The 18,268-nt window shown below is 31.2% G+C and overlaps 2 protein-coding genes across 2 annotated transcripts; one reads left to right on the top strand and one right to left on the bottom strand.

Moving 5' to 3' along the window:
- The first annotated feature begins 1,404 nt into the window (after positions 1 to 1,404).
- Positions 1,405 to 7,059, top strand: LOC7464784 (ras-related protein Rab7). The gene is made up of 7 exons (XM_002307491.4): positions 1,405 to 1,702; positions 1,799 to 1,825; positions 1,999 to 2,098; positions 2,192 to 2,338; positions 3,933 to 4,013; positions 4,092 to 4,237; positions 6,452 to 7,059. The coding sequence occupies exons 1-7, from the start codon at positions 1,650 to 1,652 to the stop codon at positions 6,513 to 6,515; spliced, it is 618 nt and encodes a 205-aa protein (XP_002307527.1). The 5' UTR covers positions 1,405 to 1,649; the 3' UTR covers positions 6,516 to 7,059.
- A 3,457-nt stretch (positions 7,060 to 10,516) lies between these two features.
- Positions 10,517 to 12,444, bottom strand: LOC7464783 (ubiquitin-NEDD8-like protein RUB2). Its single transcript, XM_002306689.4, has 3 exons — positions 12,164 to 12,444; positions 11,236 to 11,495; positions 10,517 to 10,818 (listed from the first exon to the last, which is right to left on the bottom strand). Exons 1-3 carry the CDS (start codon positions 12,254 to 12,256, stop codon positions 10,707 to 10,709), a joined length of 465 nt encoding a protein of 154 aa, XP_002306725.2. The 5' UTR covers positions 12,257 to 12,444; the 3' UTR covers positions 10,517 to 10,706.
- Positions 12,445 to 18,268: the final 5,824 nt, after the last annotated feature.

Raw genomic sequence — 18,268 nt, 5'->3', positions numbered from 1 at the left:
GCTGACGAGAAATTCAAGGCATCAAATATCCATGTCCAAGGAGGTGGTAGGTAGATTCACAATACTTGCTATTTATTATTCCGCGATGATCCATCCTGCCAATTTTACAAAATTTATTTTGAAAAGGATATTTAAAGCATTTTAAATTGTAGGATATTTTCCTGGCACATTGACAAACACTAAATTGCTGGTGGTGTTTTGATTAGATTATGAGTGAAAACATCTATGATTTTTTTTTTCATTTGTTAATTAGTGATTAGACTTAATAATTTAATAAATAGAAGGCCGCGTTGACAGCCTGCATGGCGAGGCTGATTTTTTTTTAGCGTAAAAAAATAACAATAAAGCGTTGTTAATATATTATTTATGAAAAAATTAAAAATATTATATTATTTTTTTATAAATTAGCACAACTTTGTTGTTAATATATTTTTTTAGAGGTTATGAAAAATTAGAAATATTATATTATTTACTGATTATATTAAATTTGGTCTTTAAACTTTTGATTGATATATATTTTATTTGATTTTTTTTATTTCATTTCTTAAAATTTGATTTGATTTGATTTTTATATTAAATTTGGTTCTCATTTTTATGATTGTTATTTACTTCTCTCTTATCAATTTTTTAATTGAAATTTTTTATCTACTAAATTTGGTCTTTATTCTTTTGATTGTTACTTATTTTATTTGAAATAATTTATGAAATTGATATTATTATTATTTTAATCTCATCATCTTTCAATTTTTTATTTGTTAGATTTGATCTCCATTATTTTTATTATTATTTATTTTATTTGAGATAATTTATGAAATTAGATTTTTTTTAATTTTATTCTCATTCAACTTTTTAATTTGTAAGATTTGTTCTTAATTATTTTAATAAACTTGAACAAAATAAAATATTAATAGGGTTTTTTTCAGTTCATTTTTCATAACATAATATAACATAACTAAATACTGGAAAATATTTTTCAATTTATTTTTCATGACACCACCAAACCTCAGAAAATAATTCACTTTTCAGGAATTCATTTTATAAAAAAACTACTTTCTAAAAGAAAATTACTTTCTAGTAAACAAACGCGGCTTGTTCATGTTATAAAATATTTTTCGAGATTATTATAATTATTATTTTTTAAAATATTTTTTATTTAAAATCATATTAAAATAATTTATTTTTAAATTTTTAAAATTAGTATATTAAATGATCTAAATATATAAAAAATTTAAAAAAATAATTTAAAATAATTTTTTTCAAAAATATTTTTTAACTGCAAAAATAAACACACAAAAAAAAATTTAAGCAATTTTATATTAATTATTATTATTATTATTTATGCGAATTTAATTTTGATTTCTTATTATTTACATATATTGTCGGCATGCACTAGATAGAAACTCGAAGATGATGACAATGATTTAATCAGTACCCAAGAAAAACTTCAAAGGAAAATAAATTCTTTTTCCATCTCGAATATACCAAAAAGAGCACATCGAAATTGGCGCCCCTTTTTTCCCCAATCCATCTCAATCTCCTCTCTTGCAAACAGTGAAAAAAAAAGGAAGTGGAAAACTGTTTCTTTTTCTGATTTGAATTTCATACTCCTTACTAGCAGTATAATTCGTGACCGTTAAAAAAAAAGCGGAATGTCAGCGCGTAGGCGTACCTTGCTCAAGGTCATCGTTCTCGGGGACAGCGGGTACGATTTCTAGGTTTTTTATTCAGATTTGTACACATACATTTCCTTAGAAACAAAATCTAATTTGGTATTGTGAATGTTGTCTGTGATCGTCAGGGCTGGCAAGACGTCGTTAATGAATCAGTATCCTCTTTATTAGATTTGGCTTTTCTCTGATCTATTAAACCTGCATTTTAATTAATGTTTTTAGTATTATTTAACAAATTTAGTTACTGATTATATAGAAATTTATGGTTTGTTATGCGCTTCTTTTCGGGAATGGGAATGGGATGTGGATTTCTTAATCGACAACTCAGATATGTGCACAAGAAATTTAGTCAGCAATATAAGGCTACAATTGGTGCCGATTTCGTTACCAAAGAACTCCAGATTGATGACAGGCTTGTCACTCTGCAAGTGGGTTTTCTAGCTCTATTGATTTTTTGTTTTCTGTTTCGGAATGTCTTCAAGAATGCTTGCTAAAAAAGGTACTGGTATTTATGCGTGTAGATATGGGACACGGCTGGGCAAGAAAGATTTCAGTCACTTGGAGTTGCATTTTATAGAGGAGCAGATTGCTGCGCTCTAGTTTATGATGTGAATGTCATGAGATCATTCGATACTCTTGACAACTGGCACGAAGAGTTCCTTAAACAGGTTCACCGTTGCTTTTCTTCATTGTTTCTATCAACGATTTTTTTCTTTACCATTTGTCGATACAGGTTTGACTATTTAGTGTCTGTATTGGGAAGTGTCACGTGTTTATGGTAGTAAAATAAAGCAGTGGATTAATTTGGCCTGTGCTACTTGCTCATAATCTTGGCTGTGGCAGCAGTTCTGGAGAATGGTTGACTGCCTTCTTCTGCCCCTGGAATTTATTATCACAGCCTTGATAAAGTTGGAGTTTCTTATGCGATGAGTAAATGTTTTGCTAGACAATTAGCCATCACTTTATCTTTTTAGGGAAACTTTTTAATGACTGCAACAGATAAAATAAATTATAATGGTAAACTAGTTAAAAGTGGCGTTCTGTCCACTCACTTGTCAAAGCTGCTATAACACAGATGTATATAGGTGCTTAAGGCTTCTTGATTCCTCAAATTATCCCCGCACATCTGATTCAAATTATCCCCACACATCTGATTGATTCTTTTGATGGACATTGACAGGCTCTCAATCTTTTTGAATTGAACATCACCAATGGTTTTTTTCTGGTGTCGTTTGCGTTGGGGTTTCTGTCTTCTGCAAGATCTTTTTTTTTGAATTATGAGTGTGCAAATCAAATTGTTTTTTATTTTTTATTTTTTTTATCTAACTTGTGTGTTGGGATGTGATGGGCTGGGGTGGATATTTGGGTTTTTTCTGGTGTCTTATGCTTTGGGGTTTCTGTCTTCTACAAGATATGTTTTTGAATGATGATTTTGCAAATCAAATTTTTTTTTTCTAACTTATGTGTTGGGATGTGATGGGCTTGTGTGGATATTAGCACCAAGGGATATTGATAATGTTTAAGTAACACGGTCCTGCTAGTGAATTGGGGCGTAGGGGGTTGTTCCCTTTATATTGGATATTGTGGTCTCTTTTGGAATGCTCCATATTACTTGGATTGTACCAATGGATTGGGGCATATGGAATTTTCATCACATGCAATTGGGTCCAGTTTCAGTAACGAGGGAAATGATAATTTCCGAGTATTATACTCATGCTAATGGTCCATGGTGTAGGAGGTTTCCTTTTATGTTAGATATTTTAGTCTTTCTTGGAATGCTCTATTTAGTCACTCCAACTCTGTTGCTCGACTCTGAAATAAGCATACAGTAGACCAAATTAAGATGATTTATATTTTCAGGCTTTGCTTCAGTGGGGTTCTCTAAAATCTGCGTGGATTTTGCCAGGAGTTTGTGTAAAGATAATAATTCTGTTACTTGGTGGTTAACGAATAGAAACATTTTGCTTTCCCTAGGGAATTTGTCAAGGATACTGACAGTTTTTGTGGAAATGCCTCAATTTATCTAACTTGGTAAAGGTGAACCATCTCAAGGCAGAATTTTGTGGAAACGCATCAATTTCTTTGACTGGGCATTTCATGTTATATAAAGGATTAGGGTAATCCTACCTATTTTGGCCATTCGTCACTTGCCTGCCCTTTCCTGGGTTTATGGTTTGCAAGATGTTAGCTGCTAATTCTTTATTTTGACATTTGTTGTTCTCTTTCCAATTTAACATGGTTTTCATTCCTATTCGGTCCCAGGCAAATCCATCTGATCCCAAGACATTTCCGTTTATATTGCTTGGAAACAAGATAGATATTGATGGTGGAAATAGCCGAGTGGTAAGGATGTACAGTTTGATGCTGGTAAATTCACTTTTCTTTACTCCTTTCACCTGGTCTAATATTTATTGTGTGCAGGTTTCTGAGAAGAAAGCTAAGGACTGGTGTGCGTCGAAAGGAAACATACTTTACTTTGAGACGTCAGCAAAGGAGGATTACAATGTTGATCCTGCATTCTTATCCATTGCAAAAACTGCTCTAGCCCATGAGCATGGACAGGACATGTAAGTTTGAATTGTCTGCTGAATTCTTGTTTGGATTGTATTAGCACCATATATAAGCAATGTAAGCTGTAATAACTACAGCCATAAGTTCATGAGAAAAAAAAAAGGATTGCTGATTTGATGTCAAGAAATGAGATGCCATCAGGTCTTCACGTGACCAAAATCAGAATTAAACAGAAGTCATGATTAACAACGAAGAATCTTAAAGGGAAATCTTTTTTGGAATGGGTTAAGAAATGGTTTAAAACTATTAATTTTGTAGAAAATGTATGGAGGGCATAGCATCGTCAACTCTGTAAACCAAAATTTAACCCTGTTTGGAACTGAGCATTTTTATTTATTTATTGAGTTATTTTGGTGTGCTCTCAAAGAATTGTTTCAATGTCAATTCTGCTTGGTCTTGCTTGCATCTTTGCTTGTGGTATGTGTTGGTATTGATGGTTAGTAAGAGGTGGTGAGGGGTATGTGTAGCTTGGATGCTTCTGAGCTGCTTAATGCATGGTTTGTGCTGCAAGAAGGCATTTGAAAGAGAAGAAAGGACTTGTTAAGTTACAATCAGCATCTCTGGTGACTTCCTTTTTTATGGCCATAGTTTTAAATAATGGCCATTATATTATGTAACGGCTCTTATTTAACTGAATCAGAGCACTCCATTACTGTTTTTCAGTGTTATAGTACTGTTATTGGCGATTCACAAAGTAATAGCTGTTATTGGCTGTTATATTGAAAATACAGCCCTATAACAGTCCACTTACAAAATTGATTTTTTACTATATTTTGTATTTCAAGTTCATATTTTCATATTTTTCATCTTTTTTTATAGTTATATAGGATGTTGTTTATATGACTTTTATCTACTGGAAGTGTTATTATTGTATATATTTAGCAAAATTATTAGAAAAGCATGTATTATTAAAGTTCGCTAAGAATTGCTAATGAATTCACGATAACCGTGACCGATATAAACCACATAAAACTATGTTTATGGCTCTGTATTGCTCCTCTCTTTTCTAATTTCTTTCTTCTTTTTTTAATTACTTTAGGCTATTGTCATTTTTGTTTTTAGTGTTACTCTTGAACAATTTTTGGCTGTTTTTAAATCTTGCATATTGTACCTATCAGGGAAAAAAAAAAGAGAATCTTGTGCGTGTCTTTATTCTTTCTTGTTTTACATTATTTGGTTTAATATATGAAAAGTGCAGAAGCACAAGATTTCAGAAAACAAAAGGGGTTTAAAATTATTAGGTTCTTGTTGTGTGTCTTATCTTCTTTTGTCATGTGCTTGATTTTCTCTCCCAAGTCACTTTATTCTTTTCTTTTTTCCTAAAATTCCTTCTTAGCTTTCTTTTCTCACTAACTCCCAAATCTCTATAATGATAGAAAAGTGCTTAACCAGGATGTTCCACAATGTTTCCAAGCTTTTGTTTGCAACCATAGAAAATAATCAACTAAGCTTCTGGAAAGTTTCATGCTAGGAATAGAAGGCTTTGTTGTCTTCTTCTTTTTCAAGCTGATGGAGTGGCATTTAGTAGTTTCTCAAGAAGATTGGATATCCTTCCATTCATGATGTTTGTTCCATGGTGTTGTGTTAAATGCTGAGTTCTGGGACAAGATATTTCTGTTCCCCACAGAACATAGCATCTAGAGTTTAAAATTTTAGGGTCTCTTAGTTGTGTGATTTGTGATTGCAATCATGCTTACACTTTTTTCTCAAATTGTTTGCTATTTATATTTAGGATATACATCTCAAGATGGTTGCCCATTAGTTTCATGATATGTTATTTTAAAATAGTTGCTATCGATATTTAGGATCTACAGCCTAGGATGGTTTGCCATTGGTTTTGTTAGTGTGTTTATGTGCTTTTCTCTGTACTGATGCTTATTATTAACATACGATGTATTTTTGTATGGTGAGTTGGTGACCAAGATTTACTAGAAATTTGAACTGTGTATGGACCCATTCAGTTTCCATGGAACGCGTTCTTTTTATTATGCTTTCATTTGTAAGTTATGCTTTCCTTGGGACGTGTTCTTGTCATGCTTTCATTTGTAAGTAAAACCTTTTGGATTTTTCTTATTTTAGAACCCTAAATCCTTGATTTAAATTTAGTGCTTGTACACTCTTCCTTTCTTACATTTCAATGATATATAGACTAATCCAAAACGTTTATTAATGAGCTTCTTCAATGCCCATTCCTTTTATTTTAATTGCAGATACTTCCAGGGTATCCCAGAGGATGTCACAGAGAATGAGCAAAGAGGTGGCTGTGCATGTTAAATTCTGGATAGATTTAACAGATTCATCTTAATGCTCGTGGTTGGCTCATTTATCATTTTTTGGTTGTGATTTTTAGCCATTTTCTCGAACGTTATTTTTGTACACGTTGTACACTGAGCTCTTGATGCTGAGACATTATTGAGTGTCGATGCCATTTCTAACAGGCAGTGTTGTTTTTGGTATGATAAATTCTGAGTCTAAAACTGTAGAATTCCAACCCAGGATGAACTGCTTTCAGATTCTCTTTGTTCTGATAAAAGAGAAGTGTTTTTAGATTCATGTCAGAATTGAAGGCTTCTGCTGCTTCCAGTTAAAAGATCTTCATTCGTTAAGGTTATTGTTTCAAATTTCTCCTGGGAATCCTTCCATGTTTTTTACGTTGGCATTTCTAGATAGTGAGCCTGGTTAGGCAATGTCATATATGGACAGGTGGGGACGAGCTTGATCCTCCATTTGGTGGTGGTGTTGCCTTTTGTGGTTGTTATTCTACCTTTGGCTACTGTAGAATGCTATTATTATATATGGATGAAGGATTTTTTTTTAATTATTGTTAAAATGATCGTAATTGTGTAGTTTGAATGCTAAAATACACCATCAATAAATTCTTACTGATATCATTTGTGGCTGTCAAATTTGATCAGTTTTTGTTACGCCATGGCCTATCCAGATTTTGCATTGCAGAAGAACGTTTTCTTAACTTTCTCCTCTTCTGAACTAGCAAGAATCAAATTTTTTACTGGGTGGAGAAGATGCATGCTTATACGAGCCAAAGAATCTCTGAGAATAGCCATTGGGGCCAAACTGCAAAGCACCCTTTCTTTCTCATAAAATTCAACCCTCCAATTGCTGGCAAGAATCAGATCCTTAATAAGAGGCTTTTGGAGTACATTTTCACACTAAAAGGAAATTGTAGAAGGATCGAGCATGCATGTGGTGGGACAACAATTTCATTCGAATTTGATTGATAATAATTCGAACCGACTGGAATATGTGAGTTACTTTATGTGTGATGAATAAGGCATTTACATTCTCAAACCCGCTCCAAACTTAACTCAATATATATTTTAAGAGTCGACCTAAAACAAGACCCGAATAACAGATTAAGAGAGTTAACTTGGGTTAATACATTTTTTTTTAAAATAACATCCTTATGACCTTTTCAAAAATAAAATAAATAAATCAATTGATATTTTAATCGGGTTTCACAAGTCAATCCATATCAATTTATTTTTTTATTTTTTTAAAACCCGAACATGTTTAAATCCAGAGTCGACCCATCAGAAAAGTTCAGGTTTTATAATACCGATATAACATTTAAAATCTTACACGCACATACGCGTATATCTATATAAAAAAAAAAAACCATCTCGAGTAACATTGTTATCCCTGTATACATATAAAGAGTCCATGACTACAATAAGCTGTAGTATTATTAATATCCAACTGCATTCAGCTTCAAGATGTCTGCATCAAATACTGACAGTGTAGTAATAGTTGTTTCTCTAATCTCGGTGAACAAATAATTAAATGGACACAGGAATATTATATCTACTTTTCGCAGCCTGCCTTCCTTGTCAAAGGCATATATAAAATAATAATCTTCACTTGGTTTTTTAATTAAATTATGGTTATTTCGGCAACTGCTGCTTATACAAGTGTAAGCTAGCTGTCAAGCTTATACATGTTTCATGTTAATCTCTTTCGATGCTTTTTTTTGTTTTTTTTTTTCCTGCTGGTATTATAAATAACGTAGGCACTGGCGCTCCTATTGGCTTCTGAAATCCACGGCTACTTTTCCCTGCAAGTGGTTGCCACTTGCCACTATAAATTGCCTAGCAATGGGACTCCTAGCTCTGGGCAGCGTGGGAGACATTCCTTTGGAAGTATTTCTCTCGCATCAAATAGCTGGTGATAATTCGGAGGAGGCGGCACGTAATAGTGAGGATAAAAAGGAAAAAGTTGATGCCCGTACTCAAGTTTGTGTCAGGATTGCAAATTCGTTAGGCTTTACCATACCTGGTTGAAAAGAGCTTGGTAGAAATGTTTTGGGCTTCAGCAGCGGTGATCGGAGCTGCAGTATTCTTGTTTTTGTTCGGCATCTAGCTATTTTGGCCCTTACAAACATGTAAAACCAACTCGAAGCCACCGTCGAAGCCCCCTAACTATTGCATGCTATTTCTTGCGGCAGTTTTCAAAAATTGTATGCTGCTGAAGGTTTTTATTTTTTTCAAGTGAAAAGGTCCAGAAGTTTTGGTGTTTTTGTTTGGCATCTAGCAATCGAATGATTTATATTTAAAAATTAAGTATAATATCTAATAATTTTTTATAATTTTTAAATATTAAAAAAGTAATAAGCAGTGTGACTTAATATTTAAGAGATCAGTTTCTCAGTATAATTATTATCCTTTCATCAATAATGTTTCGATCTATATATTATAACATGAAATGTCTTTATTCTGTCAAATTATGTTTGTTTTCAACACCATAATCATTAATTTTTTTAATAAAACTTAAAACTCTTTTGCAATCTCATTTTACATTGCGCAAGTATTTACAATCAATACTATTTAAAAACATGTGGGACAATTTTTCTAATTCATATAAGTTGATGAATCCTCTATTGATTATTAAAATACCTTCATATAGTTCTTGTTATACATAAAATCAGTTTGTTTGTTACCCCTAACTAGGACAACGTGTAGCATGATCTAAGCATAATATTTCTTATATAAGATAACTTAATGATCTCAAGTTTAAGGATCACTTACACAACTGTCATGTGAGCATTTTTATAAACACATGTGATCTCTCCGTATGGAATTATCATGCCGATCAATTCAATTTTCATGTCATTTGACAAGTACCTACATATTAATTCAACATTTATTTAATTATAGATTGGGCTCCATTTTTTTATTTTCTTTCTATTGGATTTTCACTAATTTTAAAAATAATTTGAGTTATCTCGCCCTTCAACATTGGATTATTTGATAATTAAACTTCAAAGTTTTAGTCAGTTTGCTTATGATAAGGTTACTCTAGTATTACAACTAGGTCGTATATTTTGCATGCTAACCCAGGTGGGCTCGAGTTAGGTTTTTTTATTTTTGTTTATTATATTTTTTCTTTTAATTTTGTCCTTCAATATTATTTACTAGAAATTAAGTTTTGATTTTTTTTTTCATTTTAATTTTTATAGAATTATCGCATTCTCGTTTAATTTTTTCTTCGTTATATTTTATCATTTAACATTTAATTAATTAAAAATTAATTTTCATGTGTTTTTTTAAATTATATTAATTTTATAGCTATAATTATAAGATTAACAGGCAAATCTAATTCAACTTGTGATTTGAGTTCCTCATATTTAATTATCGTTATCGATGGCCTGCTGTCTAGTTTCATGAGGTCATGTCAAATAGTAAACTTGATAAAAACAAAAAGGTCAAAAACATCTTATGTTCAAGCGCTGGAAGTTTTTAATATTAAAAGATGACATAAGAAACAGAGACCTAATTAAACTACAACTGCCGGCCATCCATAATTAGGTGGTGAATTTGAGTTCCATAGCCCTCATACTCTACCTCGGTAAGTAATATTTGATATTTAGATAGTAATTATTTTCAAAATATTTTTTATTTAAAAATATTTGATTAATATATTTTTTACTTTATAAAATTTATTTTTAATCAACAAATCAAAATAATTCAAAAAACATTAAAAAAATTAAAAATTAATGCCCCCATACCAAAGAGGGCCATCAGAGATTACAAACTAAAGCTGGACCTGTTTTTAAGACGTGCCAAATCCTTTTGAAAAAAGAAATAAACACCAGAAAATGTGGTGATCAGATCACGAAACTCCCAGCAACTCCAAATAAATCAATGAGAACCATCAATTTCCCTCTCATCATCAATTTAAGACTCCTCAAACATAGCCATCCAAGCACATGCATATTTAATGGTAAGAAGCTAAAAAGAAATATGCTCGTTGTGCAGGTCTAAACAATTAGAGCAGGCACTGCTTTTGCCCTGCAAAAATATAAGAGTAGCAATTGGAGATAGAGTAGCATATTTCTTGTGAATTCTCACATACTAATGTTATCCACATTCACAAGCCAAAACGTACATCTATAAAGTACTTATGTAAGAAGCCTCAATAGGTAGATTTTTGTAACATCGTGAGCGCATTTCAGAGACAACCACCCCTCAGAGCAAGAACAAGATGAAGCACAGAGCCACCCTCAATATTGTAGTCGCGAGCTGTCTTGTCATCTCCAAGCTGCTTGCCAGCATAAATAAGCCTGCAACCAGCAGAAGGTGTTAATAAAAGGAATGTGATTATGATAAAACCTCATCCTCGTCTGTCATCCAGACGAAAGTGTTAAATAGGCAACATGGTGAATAGAAGAAACATGGTAATATTATGAAACCTCATTGGTGTGTCATCCAACAAAAGTTTTTAAATTGCAACATGGTGCATAGAAGAAACCAGGTAATATTACTACTACAACACACTAACAAGTCCCTATGTTACTGATAAACTAAGCATGTGGCTAAAAAGGTACTTGGATGATCCCTATGGTTACTGCATATTGCTTCCATAACACATGAGAAAACATATAGCTATAGCATATTAGATTACATGAAAATGGTGGCGCCGAATGAGGGCAATCATCAAACAAAAAAGGATCATCAGACAAAAAGGATCAAATTGCTACCTTTGCTGCACAGGAGGAATTCCTTCTTTCTCCTCAACCCGTTCCTTGATCCTATCAATGGTATCATTTGGTTCAATGTCGATTTCAATTTCTTTTCCAGTGAGAGTCTTCACCTTGATCATAGTTCCTCCCCTAAGCCTCAAAACCAGGTGAAGAGTGGACTCCTTCTGGATGTTGTAATCAGCAAGAGTACGTCCATCTTCTAATTGTTTACCAGCAAAAATCAATCTTTGCTGATCAGGAGGGATGCCTTCCTTGTCCTGAAAAAGGTACATCCACCAACAGTCAGACATGAGTTCAGCAACTCATAATAAAGGAACATGACACAAACCACTGAAGTCCCAAAGCAACTTAACCAAAAATAACACTAACAAGCTACTGCTGACACTAATTGAATATTTTTGGCCCAACCTTTATCGATTTATTGGTTTCAAACAATACAAAATGGATTTAATTTTTCATGTTTGCAGGTAAATAATATCACAACTAACACACTCTATGAAAAATTACAAAAACAACCGGAGCAGACAGCTATTAAGTACAGCTTGAGATAATTTCCATTGAATTTTCCAGTTCACAACTGTTCTAATCTATCAGTTATATGATCGCTAATCCTAAAACAACTTTCACTTAAAGAATATGATTAGTGCAAGCTTTTACTAGAGAGCAAAACCCATTAAATACAAGGCCAAAATTAGTCCAATACACAAAAACCAAAGCCTTGGTTTTAACTCATGAGAAACAACAACCATTATTGGGATCCTACAGATAATCACAACCGCAAAAACGAAACCAGAGAAAAAAAAAAGAGTATTAATCAAGAAACAATCTTCCCGTCAAAATAGAGAGACCCAATAGAAATTTAGATGCAATATTAGCGAAAAACAATTTAATCAAAAGAAAAGTGAGTTAAGAAGAAAAAAAATACAAGAATCTTGGCTTTGACGTTGTCGATGGTGTCGCTACTCTCGACCTCGAGAGTTATGGTCTTGCCAGTCAATGTCTTGACGAAGATCTGCATCGTCTTCTTCTTCTTCTCTTCTGTGTTACTAAACTTGTATTTTCTCTAAAACGGAAAAAGAAAAACACTACTATACGATCGAGAGTCGAGACAAAGCGAAACAAGGTCTGCGATTTTTGGGGATAAGTATGAGCACGCAGGAATCAGGATAGTTGTCCCCGTGGGCCAGAGTTTTATTCGTTGTAGGCTATTTCAACGCTTTTTGTTTATAATAAATGCAAAAGGAAATTAAATAATAAAATTAAAAAAAAAACATTTAATTAAAAAAAAAAACTAAGTTAGCTAAGATTAGCTTCATAAACCCGCAATTTACGTTGTGCATTTTTTAGATTTAATAATTTTTTTATTTTTAAAATTATTTTTTATTTAACTATAGATTAATTGAGAGCTGAGACTTTTTTTTACTATAAAACAACAATTTAAAATAACAAAAAAAATAGTGTGTGAAACTAAAAAAAATAGTCTTAATTTTTTTCAAGTTTTATAACAAAACGAGTTTTTTTTCTTCAAATCAAATAAAAAAGACCTTTAAAAACAAAGAAATGTTGATATGATGTATATTTTTTTAATTTTTTAAATGGTTGGAATTATTTTAAATTAAAAAAAAAAAACATGATTGGTATGTGGGCCTACTTACATGTCTGGCTATAAAAAAACCTAACCCGCTAAGCCCATGAAAGAGGTCTAGCTCATGAGCGGAGTTTTTTTTTCCAATAACATGGGCAAAAGACGCATCATCCACCCCTCTTTTCTAAATATTAAAGGGAAAATGACTTTTAATTTAATTAAATAAAAATTTTCATCGGGTCCTAAGTATTTTTTATCTAAAAATTCATTTTTCAACCTATTTTGAACAACACCCATGACACCCTCTAAACATCTTGATAAACTCATTCATAGCCTAAAACAACCATATAAAAACCTAAAATCAACCTAAAATAAAAAAATTTAAGGCGAAAAAACACATAAATGAAACTTTCTTCACCGAATGAAACTTGTTAATACCTAAATTGACTTTTTTGGTGGCTAAAATTGATGTTAAAGATCATTTTATCTCTTTACCATCAGAATTCAATAACTTTCTCTTATTTTTCTCAAATTAAGGATTAAAAATTTAAAAAAAAAGTAAAATTGTCTTTTTAAAATGATAACAATTTGTACTTTTTTTAAAAAGAATTTTTTTTATATTAACCTATTCAAGTTTGACTGCATCATTGAAACCCAACTAGGTCAAACCATTGATCAATAAGATAATTATATGGATCAATTATGCTACTTCATTTTTCAATGAGAAGAAACTACAATTAGAAACTTAATTGCGAGTACAAGCAAAAGCAAATAGTAATGTTGCAATTAAAATTGACTCGGCTCATGAATCAGCCAAGGCTCGGGCCACATGTTGAACGAGTTAACACATGTCAATCAAAATAACATTGTTTTTTTTTTAAAAAAAACTAAAACATAGTTGTTTTGCATAAAAAAAATTAAAATCAAACTAGATTTTGAATAGATCAATCATGTTGCATGTTGACCTGCATGGTCAACTCGAAGTTGAAATTGATTTTTTTTTTTTTTTATGAACGACTTAAGTTAGAGAATGGGTTGGTTGAGTTTCAAGTTAACCTGCCGAGCCGGATTTAAAAACTACCGCAAATAAAATGAGATTGTCCCATTATATGTTAGGTAAAAAAGAAGTAAAAGATAAAATAAAATAAACAAAGTAAAGAAACATAATAAAGGAAAAAAAAGATAAATTGCATAAAAAAGATTGTGTATATGGGCTGATTATTATTCCCAGTAATTAGATTAATTATTTATATTGTTATAAATTTTGAGTTTCATGTAAACATTTAATCCTAATTTTATACTATTTATTTACATCACATATGAAGTTTACCTAATTAACTATAACTAAAAAGAATTAGTCCTTCACTGTAGATTTTACGGTGCAAATCCATAATGAAAGACAATATTTTTTAATTATTTTTTTTTTAATTTAGTTTTTTAATATTATTTTTTTTCTATTTAGTTATCATATTTTCATGACACAGATCCCAGATTTGATGGGTTAACCTGGTCTGGTAGGTTAAGGCAGTTGACTCAGATTTTTTTTTTAATTTTTTTTTCCTTCTAATTTTATCTTTTAATATCGATTTGATTGAGAATTAAACTTTATGATTTGTTTTGTTTATTTTTCATTAGATTATCCTGATCTCATAAGGGGATTTTATTTTACTCTTCCTCTCAAATCACTATTCATTTGAATAGTGTTTTGCCTTTTCTTTTCTTTTCAATTGATTTTTTTTGTTTAATTTTATTTTTTAATATTTTTTCTATTTAGTTATCACACTTTCATGATACAATCTTATAGCCAAACCCACATCCAAGGTTTTTGGGTACGGCATTGCAGCCAGACTCACTTAAACTTGAGTAAGACAAGTTTATTATTATTATTATTATTATTATTATTAAAAATATTATTATTTGTATTATAAATATTACTATTGGTATTATAATTAATATTATAAATATTATTTTTAGGTCTGACATTACAGCTAGACCTAAAACTCTTGAATCTAACTTTGCAGATAGACTCAACATTCTTGAATTTTAGTTTTATATATATATATATATCGACATATCATTTGTAATACTTATCAGTTCAATCCATCAATAACTTTTATGATAAATAGGACTTACCACATTGTTCGATTATGTGAAATTTTATATACATGGTTAATTGTTTTTTTTTCCTGATCGATTACTTATTCTAACTCTTCTAATCAATTATGACTAGCTACATTGATTTATGGTTTTCTATATATTCCTTGGTGAACTTGGATTCTTCCCAAACCTTATTCTAACCATCCGAATTAATCTCAAGTTTTTTAAGTTAATATATAGGGTCGGACCATGTTTTAAAAATAATTATAACATATACTAAAACATTTAGATAAAAACATTGTACTAAATCATATTTTTATTAATCATTAAAGTTGTTTTTTAATTTTTCAAGTTGATCGAGTTATGTCAGGACATCCATGATTTAGTTTAAAATCTAAATTAGAAAAAAAAACAGATTTTAAAATTAATCTATTAAGCTGAGTTTATAACTCATGATCTGAAAATTATTTTTTTACATTCAAGAAACTTTAGTCAGAGCCACAGCATAAACGAAGCAGTTATCTAGTTTATACTAATCACACTTAGTCCTTTATTAATACAGAATTCTTGTTTCAGTCCTTTTTGTATTCTTCGGTTACTTTTTCCTAAAATGGATCGGATTGTATCACAGCTTATTAAACTTGAATTTTAATAAAACTGAATAATTATTTTGAAATAGTAATAATCCATTCTAATTGTGGCTATTGAATTTATCAAAAACATTCAAAAAAATTGTAAATTTGGGCCGTAGGCCCAATCATGCTGTTTCCCAGCTTTATTGGAGTTTATGTAAATTTTTGCAATTTATTTGATTCTCCACCATGGCCTTGCAGTAAAACCCCGAGCACACAAAATCTAAGGAAAACAAAAATATTATACTGACTGGCCAGAGCTGTATCCTATTATCCTGTAGGACCTTGGACCCTACTTTTGGCGGACTGGATGGGGCTGCCAACCCCTAGATTGTATGCTATGTAATTTTGTGTTCTAGGCCTTCTTTGGCCCTAAATTGCAATAATAATAATAAAGTTAAAACATAAATAGAAGCTACTCGTGCCCACGTTTCGCTTTGAGCCAGATAAAAAACTAATTATTATATTAAAAAAACATGTGAATGCCATTTTTTTTTATGCAAATGATGAAATATTTAAAATGAGAGAAAAAAAACTTAACTATTATATCCATCATATTAATCAACCACCACACACACACACACACACACACACATATATATATATATATATAAACATTGATGTGATTTGTTCAATCCATGAAGTCAAGAGCAAACTAGTCAGCTCGTTTTAAAAGATGATTTGGTTAAAAAAATTCACATTTTAATCTCTACCTAACCCTATAAGATAAATATGAAATAAAGAACTATCAAAGAATTAAAAAAATAGAAAGTGCAATGAAAAGATGATGATATATTATACTGGCCCGGGTTAACACGTGAAATTTATGACTCGGATAATAGATACAACCACGATGAGCTAATCTAATTGAACAATCTGTGTCTTTCTTTTTCCTTTTTATATTCTCTTCTCGGTTAGACCTTGATTGAGTCTTAATTAACCTCGATTTGGATTAAATACAGAACCTGTAATATCTCACATCGGTGAGTGAGGGCTTGGGGGAGGGCTTTATATGAGCATGTTCACCTTGACCATTAAGACGTGTTTTGGAGCCATGCGTGGCTGCCAAAAACAAATCTGTGAGGCTCATGAGCCAAAGCGAACAATATTTTGCTAGTGTGATGGAGTGTTACATTTGGTATCAGAGCCCAGCTCATTAACTATTTGATGGTGCCGACGGGGTCGCCAGGCTCCTTAAGAAGGGGTGGATTGTAATATTCCACATTGACGAGTGAGGACTTGGGGGAGAGTCTTATATGAGCATGCTCACCTTGATTAGTAAGACGTGTTTTAGAGCCATGCGTGGCTGCCAAAAACAAATCCGTGAGGCTCGTGGGCCAAAGTGAATAATATCTTATTAAAAAATTAGAGATGAAATTTAAAAAATAAATAAATATTGAATAATAAAACAGAAAAAACATGAGCATAAGGATCAAAGTTGACATAAAAACAAAATGAAATAAGATATGGATGGATGAAATTGAAAAAAAAATTCAATTAAGAAAAGAATTTAAAACAAGATTAATAGCAATCCAAAGAATATGGACTAAATCTAACAGATGAAAAAATTAAAGGATGATGAAATTAAAAAAAAATTAATTTTATAAATCATTTCAAATAAAACAAATAGTAATTAAAAGTAGTACTTAAAAGGACATGGACTAAATCTAAATGAAAAATAAATTGAAAGATTGCTTTAAAAAATTGAAGGTTCATACTCGAAAATCAAGGAGAGAGAGAAGAATGAAAAAGAAAAAGAAAAGATCAACAATACCAAACCAAGAATTCATAGACCATATGCGTTGTCTAATATAAAGAGGTTGTCGAAATGATTTGAATGCTACCCTGGAAGCCACCGTTTGGCCTCCGCACACTTTCTCACACACTGCCGGAATAGCATGGAGGAGTTTTACAAACCAATTCCCTTTTAAAATTATATTTTATATTTATAAAAATATCAAATCTATCTTTTTCAACTTGATAATAACAAAAAAAAAAATGTAAAGACAAAAAAACCATTACACACCAATTTAAAAATTTTTGATTTTAAGAATTATTAAGTCATTTTATTGTGTTTAAAAAGTAAGAAGATAAAAAAAACCTAGATGAGAGTTTAATTTTTTTACTTTTAAGTCTAAATTAATTATTTCACCATGTTTAAAATAATAGAAAAGACAAATCTACTCCTAATTAATCTAATAAAAAAAAACTAAATTACAGCCTATTGATTTTGAAATGGAAAAATAATAACTATATTGTGATGAATAGTGATTTATATCTATAAACACAGTTAATCTCCCTTCCATTATAGCCTTTTTTTTTGTTGTGTTCTAATTCAACAATTTTATACAGATGGAAATTCAACAATTTACACCTTTTGACAAGCCAAGAAGAAAAAGAAAAAGAAGAAGAAGAAGAAGAAGAAGAAGAAGAAGAAGTGTCCTATTTACTAAAAGGTTACAAGCAACTAGTAATAACATGGCATGCATCATTGCTCGTGATATGTTCTAGATGGAACAGTTGCCTTTATTTTGTCATAGCAACCTCTCCTGGCTTGCCTGACAGAAAATTGTTTTGAGACCAGTGCTCCCACTCCACCAGTCCTCACCTCAGGGGTTATTACAGGCACGAATCTCTTCTCCTTGCAATTAAATACTACGTTTTTCAAGCACTTGATATGTTTCGGTAGATATTGGCATAATCTCTCTATCACACA

Source organism: Populus trichocarpa, chromosome 5, assembly GCF_000002775.5.
Source record: "Populus trichocarpa isolate Nisqually-1 chromosome 5, P.trichocarpa_v4.1, whole genome shotgun sequence".
In the NCBI taxonomy this organism is placed as follows: domain Eukaryota; kingdom Viridiplantae; phylum Streptophyta; class Magnoliopsida; order Malpighiales; family Salicaceae; genus Populus; species Populus trichocarpa.
The sequence above is the reverse complement of the archived record's forward strand: the minus strand, read 5'-3'. Positions and strand labels throughout refer to the sequence as shown.

Excerpts from the sequence above, each read along its gene's own strand:
- LOC7464784 (XM_002307491.4), top strand. The coding sequence starts at position 1,650 with ATGTCAGCGCGTAGGCGTACCTTGCTCAAGGTCATCGTTCTCGGGGAC. Across the intron at positions 2,339-3,932 it reads ACGAAGAGTTCCTTAAACAG|GCAAATCCATCTGATCCCAA; the intron begins GTTCACCGTTGC and ends ATTCGGTCCCAG. Across the intron at positions 4,238-6,451 it reads CATGAGCATGGACAGGACAT|ATACTTCCAGGGTATCCCAG; the intron begins GTAAGTTTGAAT and ends TTTTAATTGCAG.
- LOC7464783 (XM_002306689.4), bottom strand. The coding sequence starts at position 12,256 with ATGCAGATCTTCGTCAAGACATTGACTGGCAAGACCATAACTCTCGAG. Across the intron at positions 11,496-12,163 it reads ACGTCAAAGCCAAGATTCTT|GACAAGGAAGGCATCCCTCC; the intron begins GTATTTTTTTTC and ends TACCTTTTTCAG. Across the intron at positions 10,819-11,235 it reads ATTCCTCCTGTGCAGCAAAG|GCTTATTTATGCTGGCAAGC; the intron begins GTAGCAATTTGA and ends TGCTGGTTGCAG.